General features: G+C 39.6%; 1 protein-coding gene across 3 annotated transcripts in view; it reads right to left on the reverse strand.

Moving 5' to 3' along the window:
• Nucleotides 1-567: 567 nt before the first annotated feature.
• Nucleotides 568-17,437, reverse strand: part of ANAPC4 (anaphase promoting complex subunit 4) — a 38,141-nt gene continuing 21,271 nt past the window's right edge. Inside the window, exons 17-30 of one of the 3 annotated variants that reach the window (XM_021679449.1) lie at nucleotides 16,836-16,891; nucleotides 14,279-14,325; nucleotides 13,364-13,420; nucleotides 12,966-13,022; nucleotides 10,086-10,179; nucleotides 6,574-6,671; nucleotides 5,931-5,992; nucleotides 5,814-5,852; nucleotides 5,613-5,714; nucleotides 4,704-4,778; nucleotides 3,660-3,833; nucleotides 2,886-3,009; nucleotides 2,134-2,384; nucleotides 568-778 (exon numbers count right to left, since the gene is read on the reverse strand). In XM_021679449.1, the coding sequence (XP_021535124.1) occupies nucleotides 2,157-2,384; nucleotides 2,886-3,009; nucleotides 3,660-3,833; nucleotides 4,704-4,778; nucleotides 5,613-5,714; nucleotides 5,814-5,852; nucleotides 5,931-5,992; nucleotides 6,574-6,671; nucleotides 10,086-10,179; nucleotides 12,966-13,022; nucleotides 13,364-13,420; nucleotides 14,279-14,325; nucleotides 16,836-16,891 (1,213 nt within the window). In that variant the 3' untranslated portion in view covers nucleotides 568-778; nucleotides 2,134-2,156. Of the gene's footprint in view, nucleotides 779-2,030; nucleotides 2,385-2,885; nucleotides 3,010-3,659; nucleotides 3,834-4,703; nucleotides 4,779-5,612; nucleotides 5,715-5,813; nucleotides 5,853-5,930; nucleotides 5,993-6,573; nucleotides 6,672-10,085; nucleotides 10,180-12,965; nucleotides 13,023-13,363; nucleotides 13,421-14,278; nucleotides 14,326-16,835; nucleotides 16,892-17,437 lie in introns of those variants that run through there. The other 2 variants (XM_044913013.1, XM_021679448.2) reach the window with 2 other exon arrangements.

Consider the following 17,437-nt stretch of genomic DNA (forward strand, 5'->3'; position numbering starts at 1 on the left):
GAACAAAAGGAAAAAAAAAACAACCTACAAAGCCAGAGAATTAGCAAGACTATTATCACAATCCCATTAAGTCGGGCACCAAAAAAAAAAAAGGGGCTATTTAAATTCCTAAAATATCAACACATTTTATCCTGGAAAAGAGCAGCACAGAATTTTAATAAGTGCTGATCTTTATCAGGTGTCTCCTATGTGCCAACCACAAAGCTCTATGACACCCATTTAGTCCTCAAACCCTGAGACAGGTAGTTGATTATCTCCACTCTATGAAGGTCAGGGCCCAGAACTCCACGAACAGCCTGTGTATGCCAATGCCCAGCACCCAGGATCCCACATGCCCCACTTTCCTTGTCATTCACTCAATTCAAAACTCAAATTCAGCATCTGCTGCTAAATAAACCAGAAATGATAGTCTATAACGCTCAAATTATTTCTAAATATTAAAAGCAGAGTTTCTGACAGTGTGGAAATCATAGCCTACGTGTAAAAATATAATGATAAAACAGATTATCTGCACTACACTTATTAAAACTTAAAAAGGAATTCAGATATCAGTTCAAACTTCTCTACTTCGATATAATACAAATCCAGTTCCTAAATTATTTATCATATACATTAAAAACATTAATGAAGAAACTATCCTAAAATTAGGAATGATTCACAATTATTTAACTCAATGATAAGGGATAGCTAAGTACATCAGTGGAACTAGCACTGATGCCTGGTTCGAGATGATGGCAGAGTCTGGGAGTCTCGGTTTCAATTCATCCGTAGGCTGGAACTGCAGAAAGCAAGCGTGCACGTATCAAAAAATCTTTATAAATTTCATGCTGAAGTCACATAGGACAGATTACCGTCTAATAAAGAACTGGTGGCTCATTGTGAAATTGCAATTTATTCTAACAAGCTATAATGTCGCCTGAGAGATTACCTTTCTTGCTCACAAAAGCTAATTCAAGACATCTGCACAATGCCATGAAACTGACCAACCACCAAGAAGCATTTATGTAAATTACATATTAAGCGTGTTCGAGGCCTGCTATGTGCAAGGCCGCATGCAGGCACAGCCGGGCTCCTGAAGATCATAGTTCTAATCGCCAAGCTCATACACACAACAGTGGCTTCTTGTCAGTATTCCCTTCAAAACTGACACAGATCAGACCAACTGAGGTACCTGGAGTATCTAAAGCATGATGTACCTAAAATCCAAGTGCAACAGGTACTATTAAAGAAACAGACAAATGACACAGAATCCGGCAGTTACCCACTCATGTGGTTAAAGTATATTTTCCTGCCTAAAGATATTTAAAGCTTCAAAAAGTGATGCTTTCATTTATCGGTGAACTGATACTAGAATTCATATATAAAACGGAAACTCTTTGAGAGTCTCATGAGAATACTACTCAACTTTAGGAATGAGCACCAGGAAATCAACAGAAGCTCATGTGCACTAATGTTAAATTAGGCTTAGTTGATCCCACGTTTCTTGTGTTCATAAGGCATTGCACAGATAGCCACCATGTGTCTTTGACCGATTATAAACAGAGGAAAAAGACACATCTAAATGCTGCCAATTCAAAGGATTCAGAGCTCAAATCCAGTAACAAAATGAGATAATTATGTAGGTGTCAAGCAGTGTTTTTGCTGTTTAGATCATAAAGACAGTATCCATCTTCTGGCTTATTTAGCATCACAGTAAAGCAGTATAATTTTGAAAACATAATTTTGGAAAGCATTCTGGAGACTGAGAATCAACTAGAAAGGGGAAGATGGAAAAGGAGGAATAAATGTTATCTATGTTTTTAAAATATTAAAGCATCAAAACTTCCAGTGATGAATGACTATTTAAATGTAATTTCTTCTTGATATAGGAATGATTCCTGATACCTATCTTTTAACAGAAAAGACTGAAATTTTCCTCACATTCAATTTATGTTTTCTTTAAACATGAGTTCTGCACACAGTGTTAAAAAGAAATCTTGGCAAAAAAAAAAGTCTATTATAGTGACTCTACTACTAAGAAGCTGAAGCAGAATAAGGAAAAATAAAATGTATGGTTTATTTCTTTGTTATACAAAGAAAATTAAAAGTGGTCCAAAACATCTTCGTCCATATCCCATGTCCTCCCTGACATACCGAGAACATAAGGGCAAGCTAGATCAGGAGTCCAGCTCAGGGTCAAGTTTTTCCACCTTGATGACTACGTCCGGAGCTGCGACAGCAGCTCTGGCCTGCTGGTTCTCCGCCTCCGACTCCGACAGCACCTCTTCCTTTATCTTCACGGGCTTATTACTGGCTTCCTCCTCTTCATCCGAAGACTCATCAAGCTCCCATTCATCATCTATGTCCATTTCAAATACTCTTACATGACGGAGGTTTGAGCTTAACTGGAGAAGAAAAGGTCAAATAAAGACTCTCTAAATTAATGGCTGAACTAATGCATAATATATAAGAAATGAGAAGCTTGAAGAATGGTTTTGTATGAAAGTTATTTTCCCATCAATTTACAACAAAATCACTAAACTTAGCCTCACTTGCTGTAAGAGGATCTCTATATACAACAGTGACAATTTCATGATAATTAAAATCTAGGGGCGCTTAGTGGCTCAGTCGCAAGACCATGAGATACTTGATTTCAGGGTCACGAGTTCGAGCCCCATGTTGGGTGTCGAGACTACTTAAAAAATAAATAAATAAGTAACATCTAGAATTGTATTCCTCAGTCAGCTTTCTCAGAACGAGAAAGCTACATAGCTAAGACCACAACATGTTCGTAATCAATAAAGGCAATACACCACGAAATGTTTACACTTTCTGAAAGGACCTTATAGATCCAAAGTCACTTCCTCCTGTTACTCTCAGTCAGTAAACAATCTGTAAATACTTACCACACAGGACACTTTGCGAAAACCATTCCCAGCAACATACTGAGCCTTCATACTTTCCAGTAATCGCCAATGCTTCTCAAAATGCATGGTACGTGTGGGAATAGCACTGCACTGTTCATCTAGCCTGGAGAGGGGAAAAAGCAACCCCAGGATGAAAAGGCGATCTTCTCCCTGGTTACAAGGGGTAGTATTAGGATCCACCATGGGTTCGATTTCTACCAATATTCCCATTTCCAAAATAATTCTATCAGCCACTTTAAAAAGTATTTAAAAAGTATTTTCCTATATCCTAGGAAAATACTGCAATTCCAAATAGCCAGAATGGCATCTTACTAAGGTTTCTGATTCCAGCTCAAGGAAAGCAAACAGACACATTTTTTAAATTAGAGAAGGGTTAGAGTTAGCTGTGTACCTCCATGTGGCTACTGAGGTCCTAATTCTGGAAGGAAACCACTAGGAGCAAATCTAAAATAACTAATTCTGTCATTAACTGGGGTTAATGCTACCCTTAAAAATAGCACAGAAGCCCCATTCACCACTCCAAATAATTCCCCACCTTATTTGAGCAAATACTCTTGATTTATTTGTAAAGCAAAAGGGCAGAAGACCTGTTGAAGCCAGCATTTTTTTTAAAGAAAAGTACGTCTGCTCAGCTGACTTTCCTATCCCTAGTAAGCACTGTCTAGCATACCTGAGGAGCTAGAATGTACGATACACATTCAAAAGCATTTAACTGTTAGGTCAGCAAGACTTTCTTACTGATGAGTTAGTTACCTTGTGGAGTAGGCCCCAGTGAACTGATACTCTGCAGCATCCTCACCGTTATACACTGAAGACAACGGCAACTGGACCAGGAGTCTATCTCTCCCTTCGCGCCCCACAGTGTCTTTCAGAACTACTGTTACGGTCTCATCATCATAGAACTGTGCGTCTAAGCAGCTGTAGGCACTAGAAGTGAAGGACGTTCTGTTACATCACAGATGATCAGGACTACTGAGCAAGTACTGTGGTACCACGCAAAAAATTAATACAACAAAAACCAGGTGACATTCTATACTAGTACACTAAAAATACATCATTAGTTTGTGCTAAAATCAGTTACCGATTGCAGTGATTATTCACAGATAGAACTAGGCCCTAAAAAGAGGTCATCATGAAAAAAGAAAAATCTGGGAGGGTGAGATTGGTCCAGTTCCAGAAAACTCCTGATACCAGTAGTCAGGCCTTAAGGCTGTGGAAATTCCACGAATGGCACCTTGTAGATATCTACTGCCTAAACAAACAGAGCTGACTAGACTGAGAAGTAAAAATAAGACTGACAGAGGAAAAGTCACAACAACTTCAAAGACATTCTCATAAAAATCTCCTTTTACGTAAGGAAAAGAGAGTGAGAAAAAAATTGGCCTGTGATGAGTGTCCACCCCACAGCCTCAGGGACAGCTCTGGTACTTTTACCCTTTTATATCCTAAGAACATCCCAGAGCAGGGAGAATGAGGCCACCTCATGTTAGTGTTGGTCATAACAAGAACTTCAGCCACATGCCCCCTGGAGCCACCTTGCTTTCATAACAGACAGAGGAGCTCAGAAGTATCAATCACGGGAAACCAGGGCTCTATAAACCCCTGAAGGGCAGTAAGGTTCTATTCAATTGTGAAGTCAATCAAAGTATAAACTATGTGAGCAATCCTGTGTCCTCTGCTGCAAGTTACAAAGGCCTCGTGGGCATAACATCATCACTGTACCTGAGTCTAACCACATTTCTGTACAGATCATTTGTACATGTGAACAATCTCATCCAAACAAGATTCAAGACTTACCTTCTTCTCACTTTTTCGGTTGTAGCATATGTGAAGCTCCCAAACTTAACAGCAATTAGACCGTTACTTACAGATCTTGAAGAAAGAAGGGGAGAAAAAAGAGACTGTGGAACAACCTGGATAGCCAATGATCGAAATGCTTGAAAGAACATGATTGTCAGTGTTAGTATATTCACCTAAACAGCCAAGTCCCAGACCCAAAATACCATTATGCTCATTCTGCAACACTGACAGCTAATTTAAACACCTGGATAGACAAACCTCCATCAAAATTACAACTTGCTTTAAAATCTCAGTCACTCAAGTAGCTAGATACCTTATAAAATTAAGGACAATTGGGACAACTAAATTACTTCTCTTTGGCCCCATCTTGGGTCTCAAAACATTTCCTTCAAATTCACATTAAGAACCATCTGAGAGACTAAAAACGAATACATTGAGAAACACGTATTCTGTATGTGATTTATTTTTTAGAACTTTTACTTCAGATTCTCAAAAGAAGTCTCTATAGGCAGGCCTCTTGTTTAATGAAAGGCATACCTAGCCGGAGGCAAAAATTCTTCCTATAAGGAACCCAAACTTGTAGCAGTTTTGAACTGCTACAAGTTCATGAGATATAATCCTGAGTGTTCCACTGTTGTATTTTTCCTAACGCTAAAGAAATCCTGCAAGTCACAGCTACACCTGTACAAAATTAATAATCTAGAATCAGAAGGGATCATATAGCTTCCTGATTTGGCATTATCCTCTTAATCATGTGAAAACTAAGACTAAGAACAGTTCAGCGACAAGCCTAAAGTCATAAGGTAGCTTAACTGAACCCCAAAATGTAGGGGAGGGAAACTGTATGTTTATTATTAAAAATAATACAATCTCATTCTCAAACTCAAACTTTAGATTAATACTTACTGGGAAATATCAGTATGTCTCCTTAAGATGCACATTTTATGAAGTGAATCTTCTAAAACAGTAAAAAGAAGATAATGTAGATTTGAGGTTTTATTATTCCACCTAAGGAAAAAAAATTAATGTCAAAACATGATATTCAGCTGTCACAGCAGAGAACAAAACTGTTTTTCTCGCATGAGATGGGGAGAAACACACACTTACAGGAAGGGAAATTTGAATAATCTGCGTGTACAGTCCTGACTAAAACAAAAGAAAAAAAGGTAAGAAAAAATTAAATTGGCCGCTGAATTTTACCACCCAAAAAGTAAACAGAATTACCTTCTAGCATCCCTATATAATGGAATACAGATTGCTTGATTCATCGATTTTCCAATGACATCCTAAATAAAATAGATTAAAACAATACCCCATTAAAGCATTTACATACACACAGGTACTCTACAGAAAGTCCCTGACCTTCACTGCTCAAGTCTAGTAAAAAACCATCCAGATCACCAAGCTTTCACATGAGAAACTTCAATGACAGTCCTAACAGCAAGGGAAAGAGACAGAAGAAACTCTGAAAAGGACACGGGAAAGAAGCGCAGACTAAGAACTCCCAGCCCATCTCCTTGTCTCAAGGCACGGACCTGCCCTCCTGCGGCAGTGAGCTAGACGCAAGACAGCTCTCTAGCCAAGACCGTTTACAAGAAGTTTGTTCTGGGAACAAATAAGATAATAAGGATGCCAACACTCTCAATAACCTTGTTATCTGTTTACCTTTTAGTTTATGTAAGAAACTAACAATAAGAGGAAATGTTAGGGTGAGCCCAACGAGCCTGCCATTTTTGTTAGCCAAAAGGTGAATAGCAGCATTTTCATACGGCTCACCTTAATAACTGTTATCGTTTACGTAAGTGAGCCCCATATTGTAGAGATTCTCACTCCTCCACAAAGGCAAGTATTTCTTTTTCAAACTTACTGCTGGTTTTTGCAAGCACAGATCAATAATGTTCTCCATCCGCCTTTTCACAAAATGCAATGATTTTCGAGGATAATATGGAAACAGCAAAGGACTTTCTGGTTTCAAACAAGAAAAGAAACAAAAACACAAAGCTATAATAAACCAAATGATTAGCAGAAAATAATCTCTTGTCCGAGGCAGCCCGCACCGCATCTCTGGCGGCAGCGATCTCCCTGGTCGCTTCATTATCCCTTCACACAACCTCACCACGCATGGCTGTGGCCTCCCGCCTTTCTTTCCTCATCCCCTGCTGCCGGCCCACTAAAACCCACCACACCCACTGCAGGCCGAGTCCTAGCAGCTCGATACTCTCTCTTCTATTTCCCCCACCCAAATCCGACAGTATGCTTCCGCTGGGTATAAGAAGGAAGGGGTGATTTGGGAACCACAAGACACAAAATAGAGTTCATTCTCTACTCTGCCACAGTGGTGTGACAACAGCAGTCCAGTAATGTTTTGGAAGAGTGTAATACTAAAAACAGAAACAAGAGACAAGACCCTAGTGCTGTGTAAATAAGCACTTTACTTTTCAAAAGGCTACTTTACCAGTAGAAAGTAATACATAATTCAGCGTTCACTGGTAGCGACTCCGCTAGATCCCTTTCTGTTATTCCTATTGCTCACAACAGCTGTAAAAGTAAGCACCGCGCTCTCCAACTTACAGATTAAAAAAAATGAGGCTCACGATGTTTGGGCAATTTGCCTGGTGTGAAAATGATGAAGAATCCACACCTGTGACTCCAACCCTCGGGCTCCCAGGCCTACCACCCTCTTCTCCTGAGCTCTGTAGGCTTCCCTCACTCGAGGCATCTCATATCCCAGCTATGTGGGCAAAATGGGTTTTAATCAGTTAACATTTTAAGCTCCCCACAGGTGACAGATGCTGTGGGAGCAGAGAAAGATATCTGGTCTTTGTCCCTGGTTCCTGGCACAGAGCTTCTAAAACCCTCAGAATTTCCTTAGTGATAAGGGTGACAGGAACATCTTTTGGTGTAAGGAGGCGACTCTGGGTGGATCCCTCGGTAGTTTCAGGATGAAGACTGATTGCCAGAAAGACTAAGCCCCAACAGAAGCCTGGACTTTTCAGCCCTCATCCCCCAACTTTCAGGGTGGGGAGAGGAGCTGGAGTTGAGTCCAATCACCAGTAATCGATGATTTAATCCATCGCACCCCATAAAGAACCCCTGAACAGAGAGCTTCCGGCTGCTGGGAGGGTGGCATGCCCAGAGCAGACGCGGAAGCTCTGAGCCCCTCTCCCCATACCCTGCCCTATGCATCTCTTCCACTTGGCTGTTCCGACTTGTATCTTTATAATAAAGCAGTAAACCATTTTAGCAAATTACCAACCTGAAAGGCGGGGAGGGGTTGTGAGGACAGAAATGTGGGCCACCCAGGGACCTGATCCTTAGGACTGAAGTCAGAAGCAGAGGCAGTCTTGTGGGACTGAGCCATGGAAGCTGTGGAGTCTGGGTAGTTAGCATCAGAACGCGATTGCAGGACACCCAATTGGTGTCAGAATTGGTCTGAGGAGGAAAAACCTCCCATTTTAGTGTCAGAAGTGTTCTGAGTAACGACAGCTCACATGCTAACATCCTGATTGCTCAGGAGCCATGAGCCAGGCACCAAGTGCTCTATCTACATTTACTGAATCTTCACAACAGCGTTTTGAGGGAGGCACTACTACTGTCCTCGTGTTACTGAGGAGAAAACTGGGGCACAGAGAGGTTAGACGGTCTGCTCTCAGCCACACTACGAGGAAGTCGTAGAGCAGGTTCCAACCCCCACGGCCCAGAGCACCAACTCTCACCCATCGTACAACACCGACGCTCCCTCAAGTACCCTGAGAAAGTACATGTAGCAGATAGCACGTGATTTTTTCAAAGTGCTAGAAAGAAGTTTCATGAAAGTTTTCTTAACGGTTCCATAATGATGGGGCATCTGGGTGGCACAGTCGGTGGGGCATCTGAGCCCTGGTTTCGGCTCAGGTCGTGATCTCAGGGTTGTGGGACTGAACTCTGCGTTGGGCTCCATGCTCAGCCCAGAATCTGCTCGGGATTCTCCCTCCCTCTCCCTTTGTCCCTCCCCACCACACTCTCTCTAATAAATAAATCAATCTTAAAAAAAAAACAAAACAGAAACAGTTCCATAATGAGAGTCTGTATTTCTTCACACTAGACTAAGAAACTGGAGAATTAATGAGTTTGTCCCAATTCACATACTAACAAAACCTTGAGCATTTAAGAGAGGGAGTTAATAATACGAAGTGTTATCTTGGTTAAATATGATGCCCCTAGCTAAGATTAGGCCTTCCTGTTCAGTCATAGAAGATGTGAGGAGAAAAGGGGTAGGGCCTATTTTTAGCCCATCCACGTTCCCAGGACCTAGCCCACTCCCAGACAGGGTTCAGGTGCCACCTCCTGGCACACTGCCATGAGCCTTCCTCAGGCTGGGGATGCATCCTGATTAAACAGCAATGGCTTTATTCTCCCTCCATTCAATAACTGACATTAATAGATCTCAAGCAATACACAATGTCCTGCTCTGAAAAAGAATTTGGACTTCTCACATTAAAACAAAAGAGCAGCAAGCCAAGTTCTGAGCTTCAGAGAATTCTCTCCTTCCCCCATCCATCCTCATTCATTCATTCATTCATTTATTTAGATAAACAGCAACCAGACAGAGTGGCAGAGGTTACCAGTGAGTCGAGTTAAAAACTCAGGCTTTGAGGTCAGCAGCACCCTAGTTCCACCAGGTACCAGCTTGTGTGATCTTGGGCCTTCTCTGACCTTCAGCCTCCTTGTTAGGAAATGGGGATAACAGGTGCCTACCCCCTAGGCTCCTGGGGGCATTACGGGAGGAACTACGTGCACAGGGCTATTACCCTAGGGACATAAGAAACTGACAGGCTGTGATCAGATTACTCTGTGAGAAAGCAAAGAAATACAGCTTCAAAAATATCTGCATCTAAAATAGTGAAGTTCTGATATATTTAGTGGTTGCTATTTTGTGTTGCATCCCGAGTAATGCTGGATCATTTTCCTATACCAACATTTCAAGATCCTAGAGAATGAAAGGCACAAATACACACAAACCTACAATCTCAGGAGAACAGTTAAGCATCACTATGCTTTTAGGAGTTAACAGACTGGAATCAGCCAGACTTCTCTCACTAGCAGGTTCTATAATTTTCTTCCCAATATCCTTTTTTTTTATAAGGTACAAAACAGACCATATAAGAATACCTGAGAATAAGCAATCTTACCCCATCGCAGTTAATTTCAGAATGTTTTCTATCATGGTAATGTCATATACTATTTGTTATTTTGCTATTTCTCTAATCAAAAACAATAGGCACAAATGATCTAAAGACCTGAAATAAATATTCAGTAATTGTCCAGCAACATCATAGTTAATATAGTGGTCTCAAAGCAAGTATAAAATGGCCAAAATCCACTAAGTTCATTAAATACCTTTAAGGTGGTTGCTATTTTGAAGAAAATCATACCACTGGTTTCCTTCTGTGTTAGGCGGTGACACAAGATCATCATCTTCATCTTTCAAGTACTAGAATTAACACCAAATCAAAATTTTAAGTGTTGTAAACAAAGAAGAAGGCTTCGCAGACTTTATAGTTAACATTATTCTATTTAAAAAGTGATTCTGTTTGGGCGCCTGGGTGGCTCAGTTGGTTAAGCGACTGCCTTCGGCTCAGGTCATGATCCTGGAGTCCCGGGATCGAGTCGCATCGGGCTCCCTGCTCGGCAGGGAGTCTGCTTCTCCCTCTGCCCCTCCCCCCTCTCATGTACTCGCTCTCTCTCATTCTCTCTCTCTCAAATAAATAAATAAAATCTTTAAAAAAAAAAAAAAGTGATTCTGTTTTACTGCCAAGTGCTCTGAAATTGCATTGCTCTTATTCCAAGTGAAGTGACCAAAATCCACTAAATGCCAAGCCACTTAGCAAGCTGCAAACTTCTGGAAGATCAGAATGCTACGGATGCAGAGACCACACACCGAGTTTAAATTTTGTGTTCCATTTTCACGAAGGACATTTTAATCTTTTATATGCGTGTGTACGTGTGTGTGTATGTGTGTGCGTTTGTTATAAATGAATTTTAAAAGTATCAACTGTCGGGGCGCCTGGGTGGCTCAGTTGGTTAAGCGACTGCCTTCGGCTCAGGTCATGATCCTGGAGTCCCTGGATCGAGTCCCGCATCGGGCTCCCTGCTCGGCAGGGAACCTGCTTCTCCCTCTGACCCTCCCCCCTCTCATGTGCTCTCTCTCTCGTTCTCTCTGTCTCAAATAAAAAAAAAAAAAAAGTATCAACTGTCAATCTACTCTAGGGCAACAGTCCTCAAAGTGTGGTCGACAGACCCCTGGGAGCCCCGAAGATGCTTTAAGGAATAATGCGGTCAATACTACTTTCATAATGTCAGAATGGTATTTGCCCTTTCAACTGTGTTGACGTCTGCACTGAGGGTCAAAAGCACAGGTGGGGAAAAGTGCTGGTACCGGGAGGCAAGGTGGTGGCCTCAAGCCATACTAGTGGGCATTGTATTCCTTTCTGCCACTTACTGACGGTTTCACTTACTATTTAATGAAGCTATTAAAATAATTAATTTTAGGGCGCCTGGGTGGCTCAGTTGGTTAAGCGACTGCCTTCGGCTCAGGTCATGATCCTGGAGTCCCTGGATCGAGTCCCGCATCGGGCTCCCTGCTCGGCAGGGAGTCTGCTTCTCCCTCTGACCCTCCCCCGTCTCATGCTCTCTCTCTCTATCTCATTCTCTCTCTCAAATAAATAAATAAAATCTTTAAAAAAAAATAAAAATAAAATAAAAATAAATAAATAAAATAATTAATTTTATTTCATCTCAACCCTGGAGTACAAATCTTTTTACTGTTCTCTGTGAGAGGATTGGGAAGTATACATAAAGCACTTTTGCAGATACCAAAGTACAATGGCGACCCTGAGGAAAAACATTTAAGAAATTGTTTGAGTTGTGGGTTAAGCCAGGCACTTTGTTGCTGTCAACGGAATTCCATTTTTATTTGAAAGAATGACTGGCAGATAAGCTATGATCATTTGTACGTGGGTATTTGGTAGACAGTTTCTTGAAAATAAAGCAAGCCTGTCATTTTAAGAAAAACAACCGGCAGTATTTGTTGCCAATGATAAAATTTAAACATTTAAGCAAAAATTAAAATTTTGGAAAATCTAAATCTGCCACTGTGTGCTTGACAGCCACAGTACTTAAAGATTTTCTGATGATATTGGTACGGATATTCATAAATGTGACTTTTGGATACTGCATGGAGAAACGTGTCAGCATTTGGAAGATCTGCATAACTCAGTGAACCAGTATTTTCCAAACGACCAATACATAGTATTACAAAATCATGCACGGGTAAAAGATCCATTCAAAGCACAAGACAGATGAATGGATTTTAATATATCAGAGTACGAAAAGCTCACTGATGCAATTTTAGATTCCACATTAAAGCCAACCTTTAAGACACTCTCTCTTATCAAGACTTGGTATAATATCAAAAAACATCCACATTATCTGAAAAAGCCATTACAATACTTCTCCCTTTCTAAAACCTACGTGAGGCCAGATTTTCTTTACATACATTGACCACAGAAACCCAACACAACCAACTAAAGAAGCAATCGGAAGCTGTTTTCTATTAAGCCAGACAGCAAAGAGATTTGCAAAACTACAAAACGATGCCACTCTTCACTAAGCTGTTTTATAAAACACAGTCATTTTTCATTAAAAATATTTATGTTAACATGTAATGGTTAAGTGGAATTATTGTTACTTTTAAATAATTTTGTATACTGTTTCATTTCTAATGCCTACTAACATCTACCACTGATAAATATAACCCACATTAGCAAAAACTCTTTGGCGTCTTCAATAATTATTAAGAATATAAGAGTTCTGAGACCAAAAGTCTAAAAACTGCTCCTTTTTGGTTACTTTACTAAAAGAACAGGGCTGCTGTGTAAGCTGTCACTGCATTATTTTCCAGAAACTTTGAATAATAAAGACTAACACTGCTAAAGTCTTAACATTAGTTTTTAATAATTTCTTTCTTTTTTTTTTAAGATTTTATTTATTTGAGTGAGAGAGAGAGACAGTGAGAGACGGAACACAAGCAGGGGGAGTGGGAGGGGGAGAAGCAGGCTTCCTTGCCGAGCAGGAAGCCTGATGCGGGGCTCGATCCCAGGACCCTGGGATCATGACCTGAGCCGAAGGCGGACGCTTAATGACTGAGCCACCCAGGCGCCCCAGTTTTTAATAATTTCTAAAAAAGAGTAATAACCAAGTTCAATCAAAAGCCCATACCTGACCAACTTTTTCAACATTAAAGTATTTTCCTTTTCGGTTATAAAGGTCTGGAGCCTAGAAAGAATAAACATAGTTTAACTCTTAAGTCAACTCACAAAAGAGAAAGAAAAAAATTCTTAAGCTTAACGAAAGCCTTTATTTTTGAAGAGAGCTGTTAGTGGCAGTTATCTTTTTCTTTTTGATTGTATGACACATATCCAAACAAAAGTTGAATTTATAAAGGCTCTAAAATAAGTATTGCCATTAATTAGTTCAATAGTTTAAAAAGTACAACTGCTAAAAATGTCAATTAAATTAGATTAAATGTGATTACTTCTCACCATTACCCAGGTTTATTGCAATTCTTAAAAAACAAACAAACAAACAACAACATTATATAAATACCAATTTCCTACCTCATTGAAATGTTCAGTAAGAAATTCGGCAACAAATGTGATATCTTTTTGAGTCATCTATCAAAACCAAAAAGGAAAAGAAAAACAAATCAAGACAAAAGAAAGCTTCCCAATACATCTTATATTTTTATAATAATAAATGTGACCTTTTTTTTTACTATCTACTAAAAGCCATGATACAAGAGGCAACATTGCTTCAAAGAAACATCAACAGAAATCCAAAAGATTACGCAACTGTGAAAATATGAAATCTTGAGGCTCTGACAAGCATGTAATTAAACATTTTAAACCCATTTTCCAATCAGCTAATCTAATAGCTACAGAATTCCTTATGGCCTAAAGTTGTTTATTATTTTAGGCCTTATGTTAAGACTGTGTGTGCAGGGTCCCTGCTCTGGAAGAGGAGACTGTACGTCCAGAGAAGTCACCTTGACTTGAGTGAAGACCTACAACTCAACAGTGATGCTCACACAGAAATCAGGTGGGAATGTTGCCCTAGTCTGAACGTTCTTACTTAAAGGAAAGTCCACGGCCACCTGTCACAATCCTTGTAGTCAGAAAAACTGTTTACCAGACATCAGCACTGGGACTAATATCTAAAGTACCAGATTTCCAAGGAAATAAAAATGCATTCAAAACTTAAGGAAGGTAAAGAATACAAGTACCCTACATAATGCAGGTTACAAAATCTTACATAAACATGAAAATTATAAAATTAGATAGCCATGGTAAAGGTATTTTGTGATGAAAAACAAATTTCTTAAAGGAAAAAAAAAGGCTTACTAAGCTGTATTTAGCATCCACAGCCTGACATCTTGTAAACTAGCAATGGTGTAAGAACACCGAGACGAGCAGCCACGCTGAGCTCAGCGAGAGCTGCAGTAACGTGCTGGAAAACGTACTACCACATACTACCTTATTCAGCTCCGGAAGCACATGGTCCTCCGTCATTCTCAACATTGCTGGCAACAGAAATCAAAAAACTGGCTTTAAAGGAAAGCTACAAATGTTAATTTTAATACAGATACATTTCAAAGACTAAATATGTTCCACTGGACTAAATCTTCAATATTCAACCAAAGAAATCTTTTCACCAAGGAAAACATTTTCCTTCTAAACACTAAAACATGAAGACTTTAAATTTTATTTGTATTTTCAGGTTTAAAATGGCCAGTCTAACGATCCTACTAAACTATTTTTTATTTTCTCCTTCAACTCAACCCGTTGCCACTCTGGACAGACCGATGTGACGGCTGCTTTGTACGAAGGCGATGTGTGCAGATTGGATTCTTTCCTCTCTTAACACATGGCGTTTCTTCTCCTAAAATCTGCAAGCAATTCATTCCTCCAAAAGCCTTAGAATACCAAACAAACTTGTTTCTCTCCCCTGGGTCTTTTGCTACACAAAGATATTTGCACTAAGACTTCTGTGTATATACATACACTTATATATACATATGTTTACAGACTCTTTAATATTCATTTTGTACTTTCTGAGGGTTGTGTTTTTATATTATGTTCACCTAAGTCAAGAGGAACGCTGCACGTGTTTCTGCACAGTGTTTGAATATCCTTCTTAATTGCATTCAGTCAGGAATAAGCATGCTGGATGTGATTCTGCAAACACAGATTATTTTAGAAACTCTTCTTAATTAGTTCAAACTTCTAAATTATCTGAAAAGCAAGCCATGATCTAGTCCACTCATTCAGTCATCTGTCCAAAAATTACTCACTGAGCATACTATAGGTGCTGGGGATACAATGGTATAAAAGAAGTTCCTGCCTTCATAGAGGCTCCATTTTCCAAAGGAGCAAACCAAGGCTGCACAGCTAACGAGTGGCAGAGCTGGGATTATAATGAGGTCTCTGGTTCTCCGATCCAGCATGCTTTCTGCAATGCCCTGCTCTAATGATAAGGACTGAGCAGTAATTCATTTCTCTTCTAATCAGACTTCTCATTAGAGTTAGGACATGCAATAAGAATATAAACTGCCTCAACTACTCCAGTAATTACAAGTAAAACCAATCCTCTTCTGTAAAAGAAAATTATTTCGAAGACCTCATTCAGTTTTAATACTGTAATTTATTCTAACCAGCATCTCTGATATTAAACAGGCTGGCCTGATAAACACTCTGGCTCCCCATTCTGGCTAGCATTGGTACGGTTTTGAGAAAAAAAATGAAGAATTTTAAATGCCAACATCTGCGGATCCCATTCTTTTTTTTATCACAAGCAATTACATTAGGCTGACAAATACAAAGTCTGTTTATAAGATATCGGAATTGAAGATTTGGGCATTTGTTTAAAAGATATGAGCACATTACAGATAATTTAACTTCTATTTTATTTACTCTTTAGAATTTTAACAAACGTGGGATAAATCCCATTTAAAACTAAATTTTGCCTGTGTTGGAAGGGAATGTATGCTGGATTATTTCAAAGATATTAAGGGGGGGGGAGTCACAAAAATAGTACAAATGGACCTCCGTAAAATATGCACATGCTGTAGAGTAAGCATTAAAACACTATCAAGTCAATAAATCCTGGTTAACTACCTACAAATGAAAAGACACTGTGGAGACACAAAGAAAGGCAACGAGTGGTCTGCATTCTAGTTAGCTAGGGCACTAGTGTCTGATGGAAAGGATGCTAGAAACTTCTTGTTCAGTGCTGTTCAATGTGGCACTGACAGTGTGTGGCCACAGAGTACTTCAAATGTGCATAGCGTGACTAAAGAACTAAACATGGAACTTACATAATTTCAACTAATTTATTTATTTTAAAGATTTTATTTATTTATTATTTGAAAGAGAGAGAGAGAGTGCACAAGCGGTGGAGAGGGAGAAGCAGGCTCTCCACTGAGCAGAGAGCCTGACACAGGGCTCCATCCCAGGACCCTGGGATCATGACCTGAGCTGAAGGCAGCTGCTTAACCAACTGAGCCAACCAGGTGCCCTATAATTTCAAATAATTTGAAGAGCCACAGGTGGCTACTGGCTACCCTAACGGATGGCATACATCTAGAAACAGAAGATCAAGAAACAGAACAGAAAATAAGCTACTCAAGAGCAGAGGCCAGATCTTTGTCTTCCCCCCTCTCATTTTAAAAAAACTAACACCTACCAGTGCTTAATACATAGCAGAGATTCAAAAGTGTTATTTTAACCTAAGGAGAAGTTACAAGGTTAAAAAAAAAATGTTAACCATCAGCAGTGAGTGACAGGGACAATCGGTGCTACAAGTGACGTCTGGGGGGGGGCCTGGGCCTGGTGGTGCAGGAGGAGGAAGGCGGGCCACGCGTAGAAACCGCTGACACCCGTGAGGGGTACAGGAGGGGTCATTTACACCATTCGCTCTACTCGTACGGCTACTTGAAATTTTACCAGAATAACTGAAATATTCTAAATTGATACTCCCACAGTTTTTAAAGAAGTGTTAAGGTAACAAGAATGCTTTATTCAATTAACTTACCCACATAAAGCCAGCGAAAAAACGCTTTGAAGTTTTTCATACTACTATCTATAACTCTGAAAAGATAAAAGAAATCAGCAAAAAAACGCCTTGAGGTTTTTCATACTACTATCCATAACGCTGAAAATATAAAACTAAAAGAAATCAGAAATCAAATGATGATGTGTGGTTCATGTATCATCGTTCAATTGTTGTGGGATATAATACTCCTTACCATTCTCTTTTATCCTATCTGGAGGACATTTAAACCTTTGATTTTACAAATCAAACACATACCTAAAAATAAAGCTTCAGAAGAGCAAATCCTGGTTCTTTTCAAAAATAAAGCAAATGACTCAGATTCTAACTGGTTGTAACAGCCTTGCCACAAACTGTGTAATAGCCTTTCCCAGCACTCAGTAAAGTATGAAATCCTTTTCCAACTTTGCAAATAAAAGAAGTTAGGGAAAAAAACGTTTTCAGCATTATTCTCAGTTAAAAAAATACTCACTGGTAAGAAAAAACATCAACGCCAACAGAAAGTCATGATTATAAATTTGTACTATGTCACTGCCTCTGGTATCAGTGGACATTATTTTTGGAAGTTGATTTTTGATGCTTAC

Source organism: Neomonachus schauinslandi, chromosome 2 (assembly GCF_002201575.2).
Source record: "Neomonachus schauinslandi chromosome 2, ASM220157v2, whole genome shotgun sequence".
In the NCBI taxonomy this organism is placed as follows: Eukaryota; Metazoa; Chordata; class Mammalia; order Carnivora; family Phocidae; genus Neomonachus; species Neomonachus schauinslandi.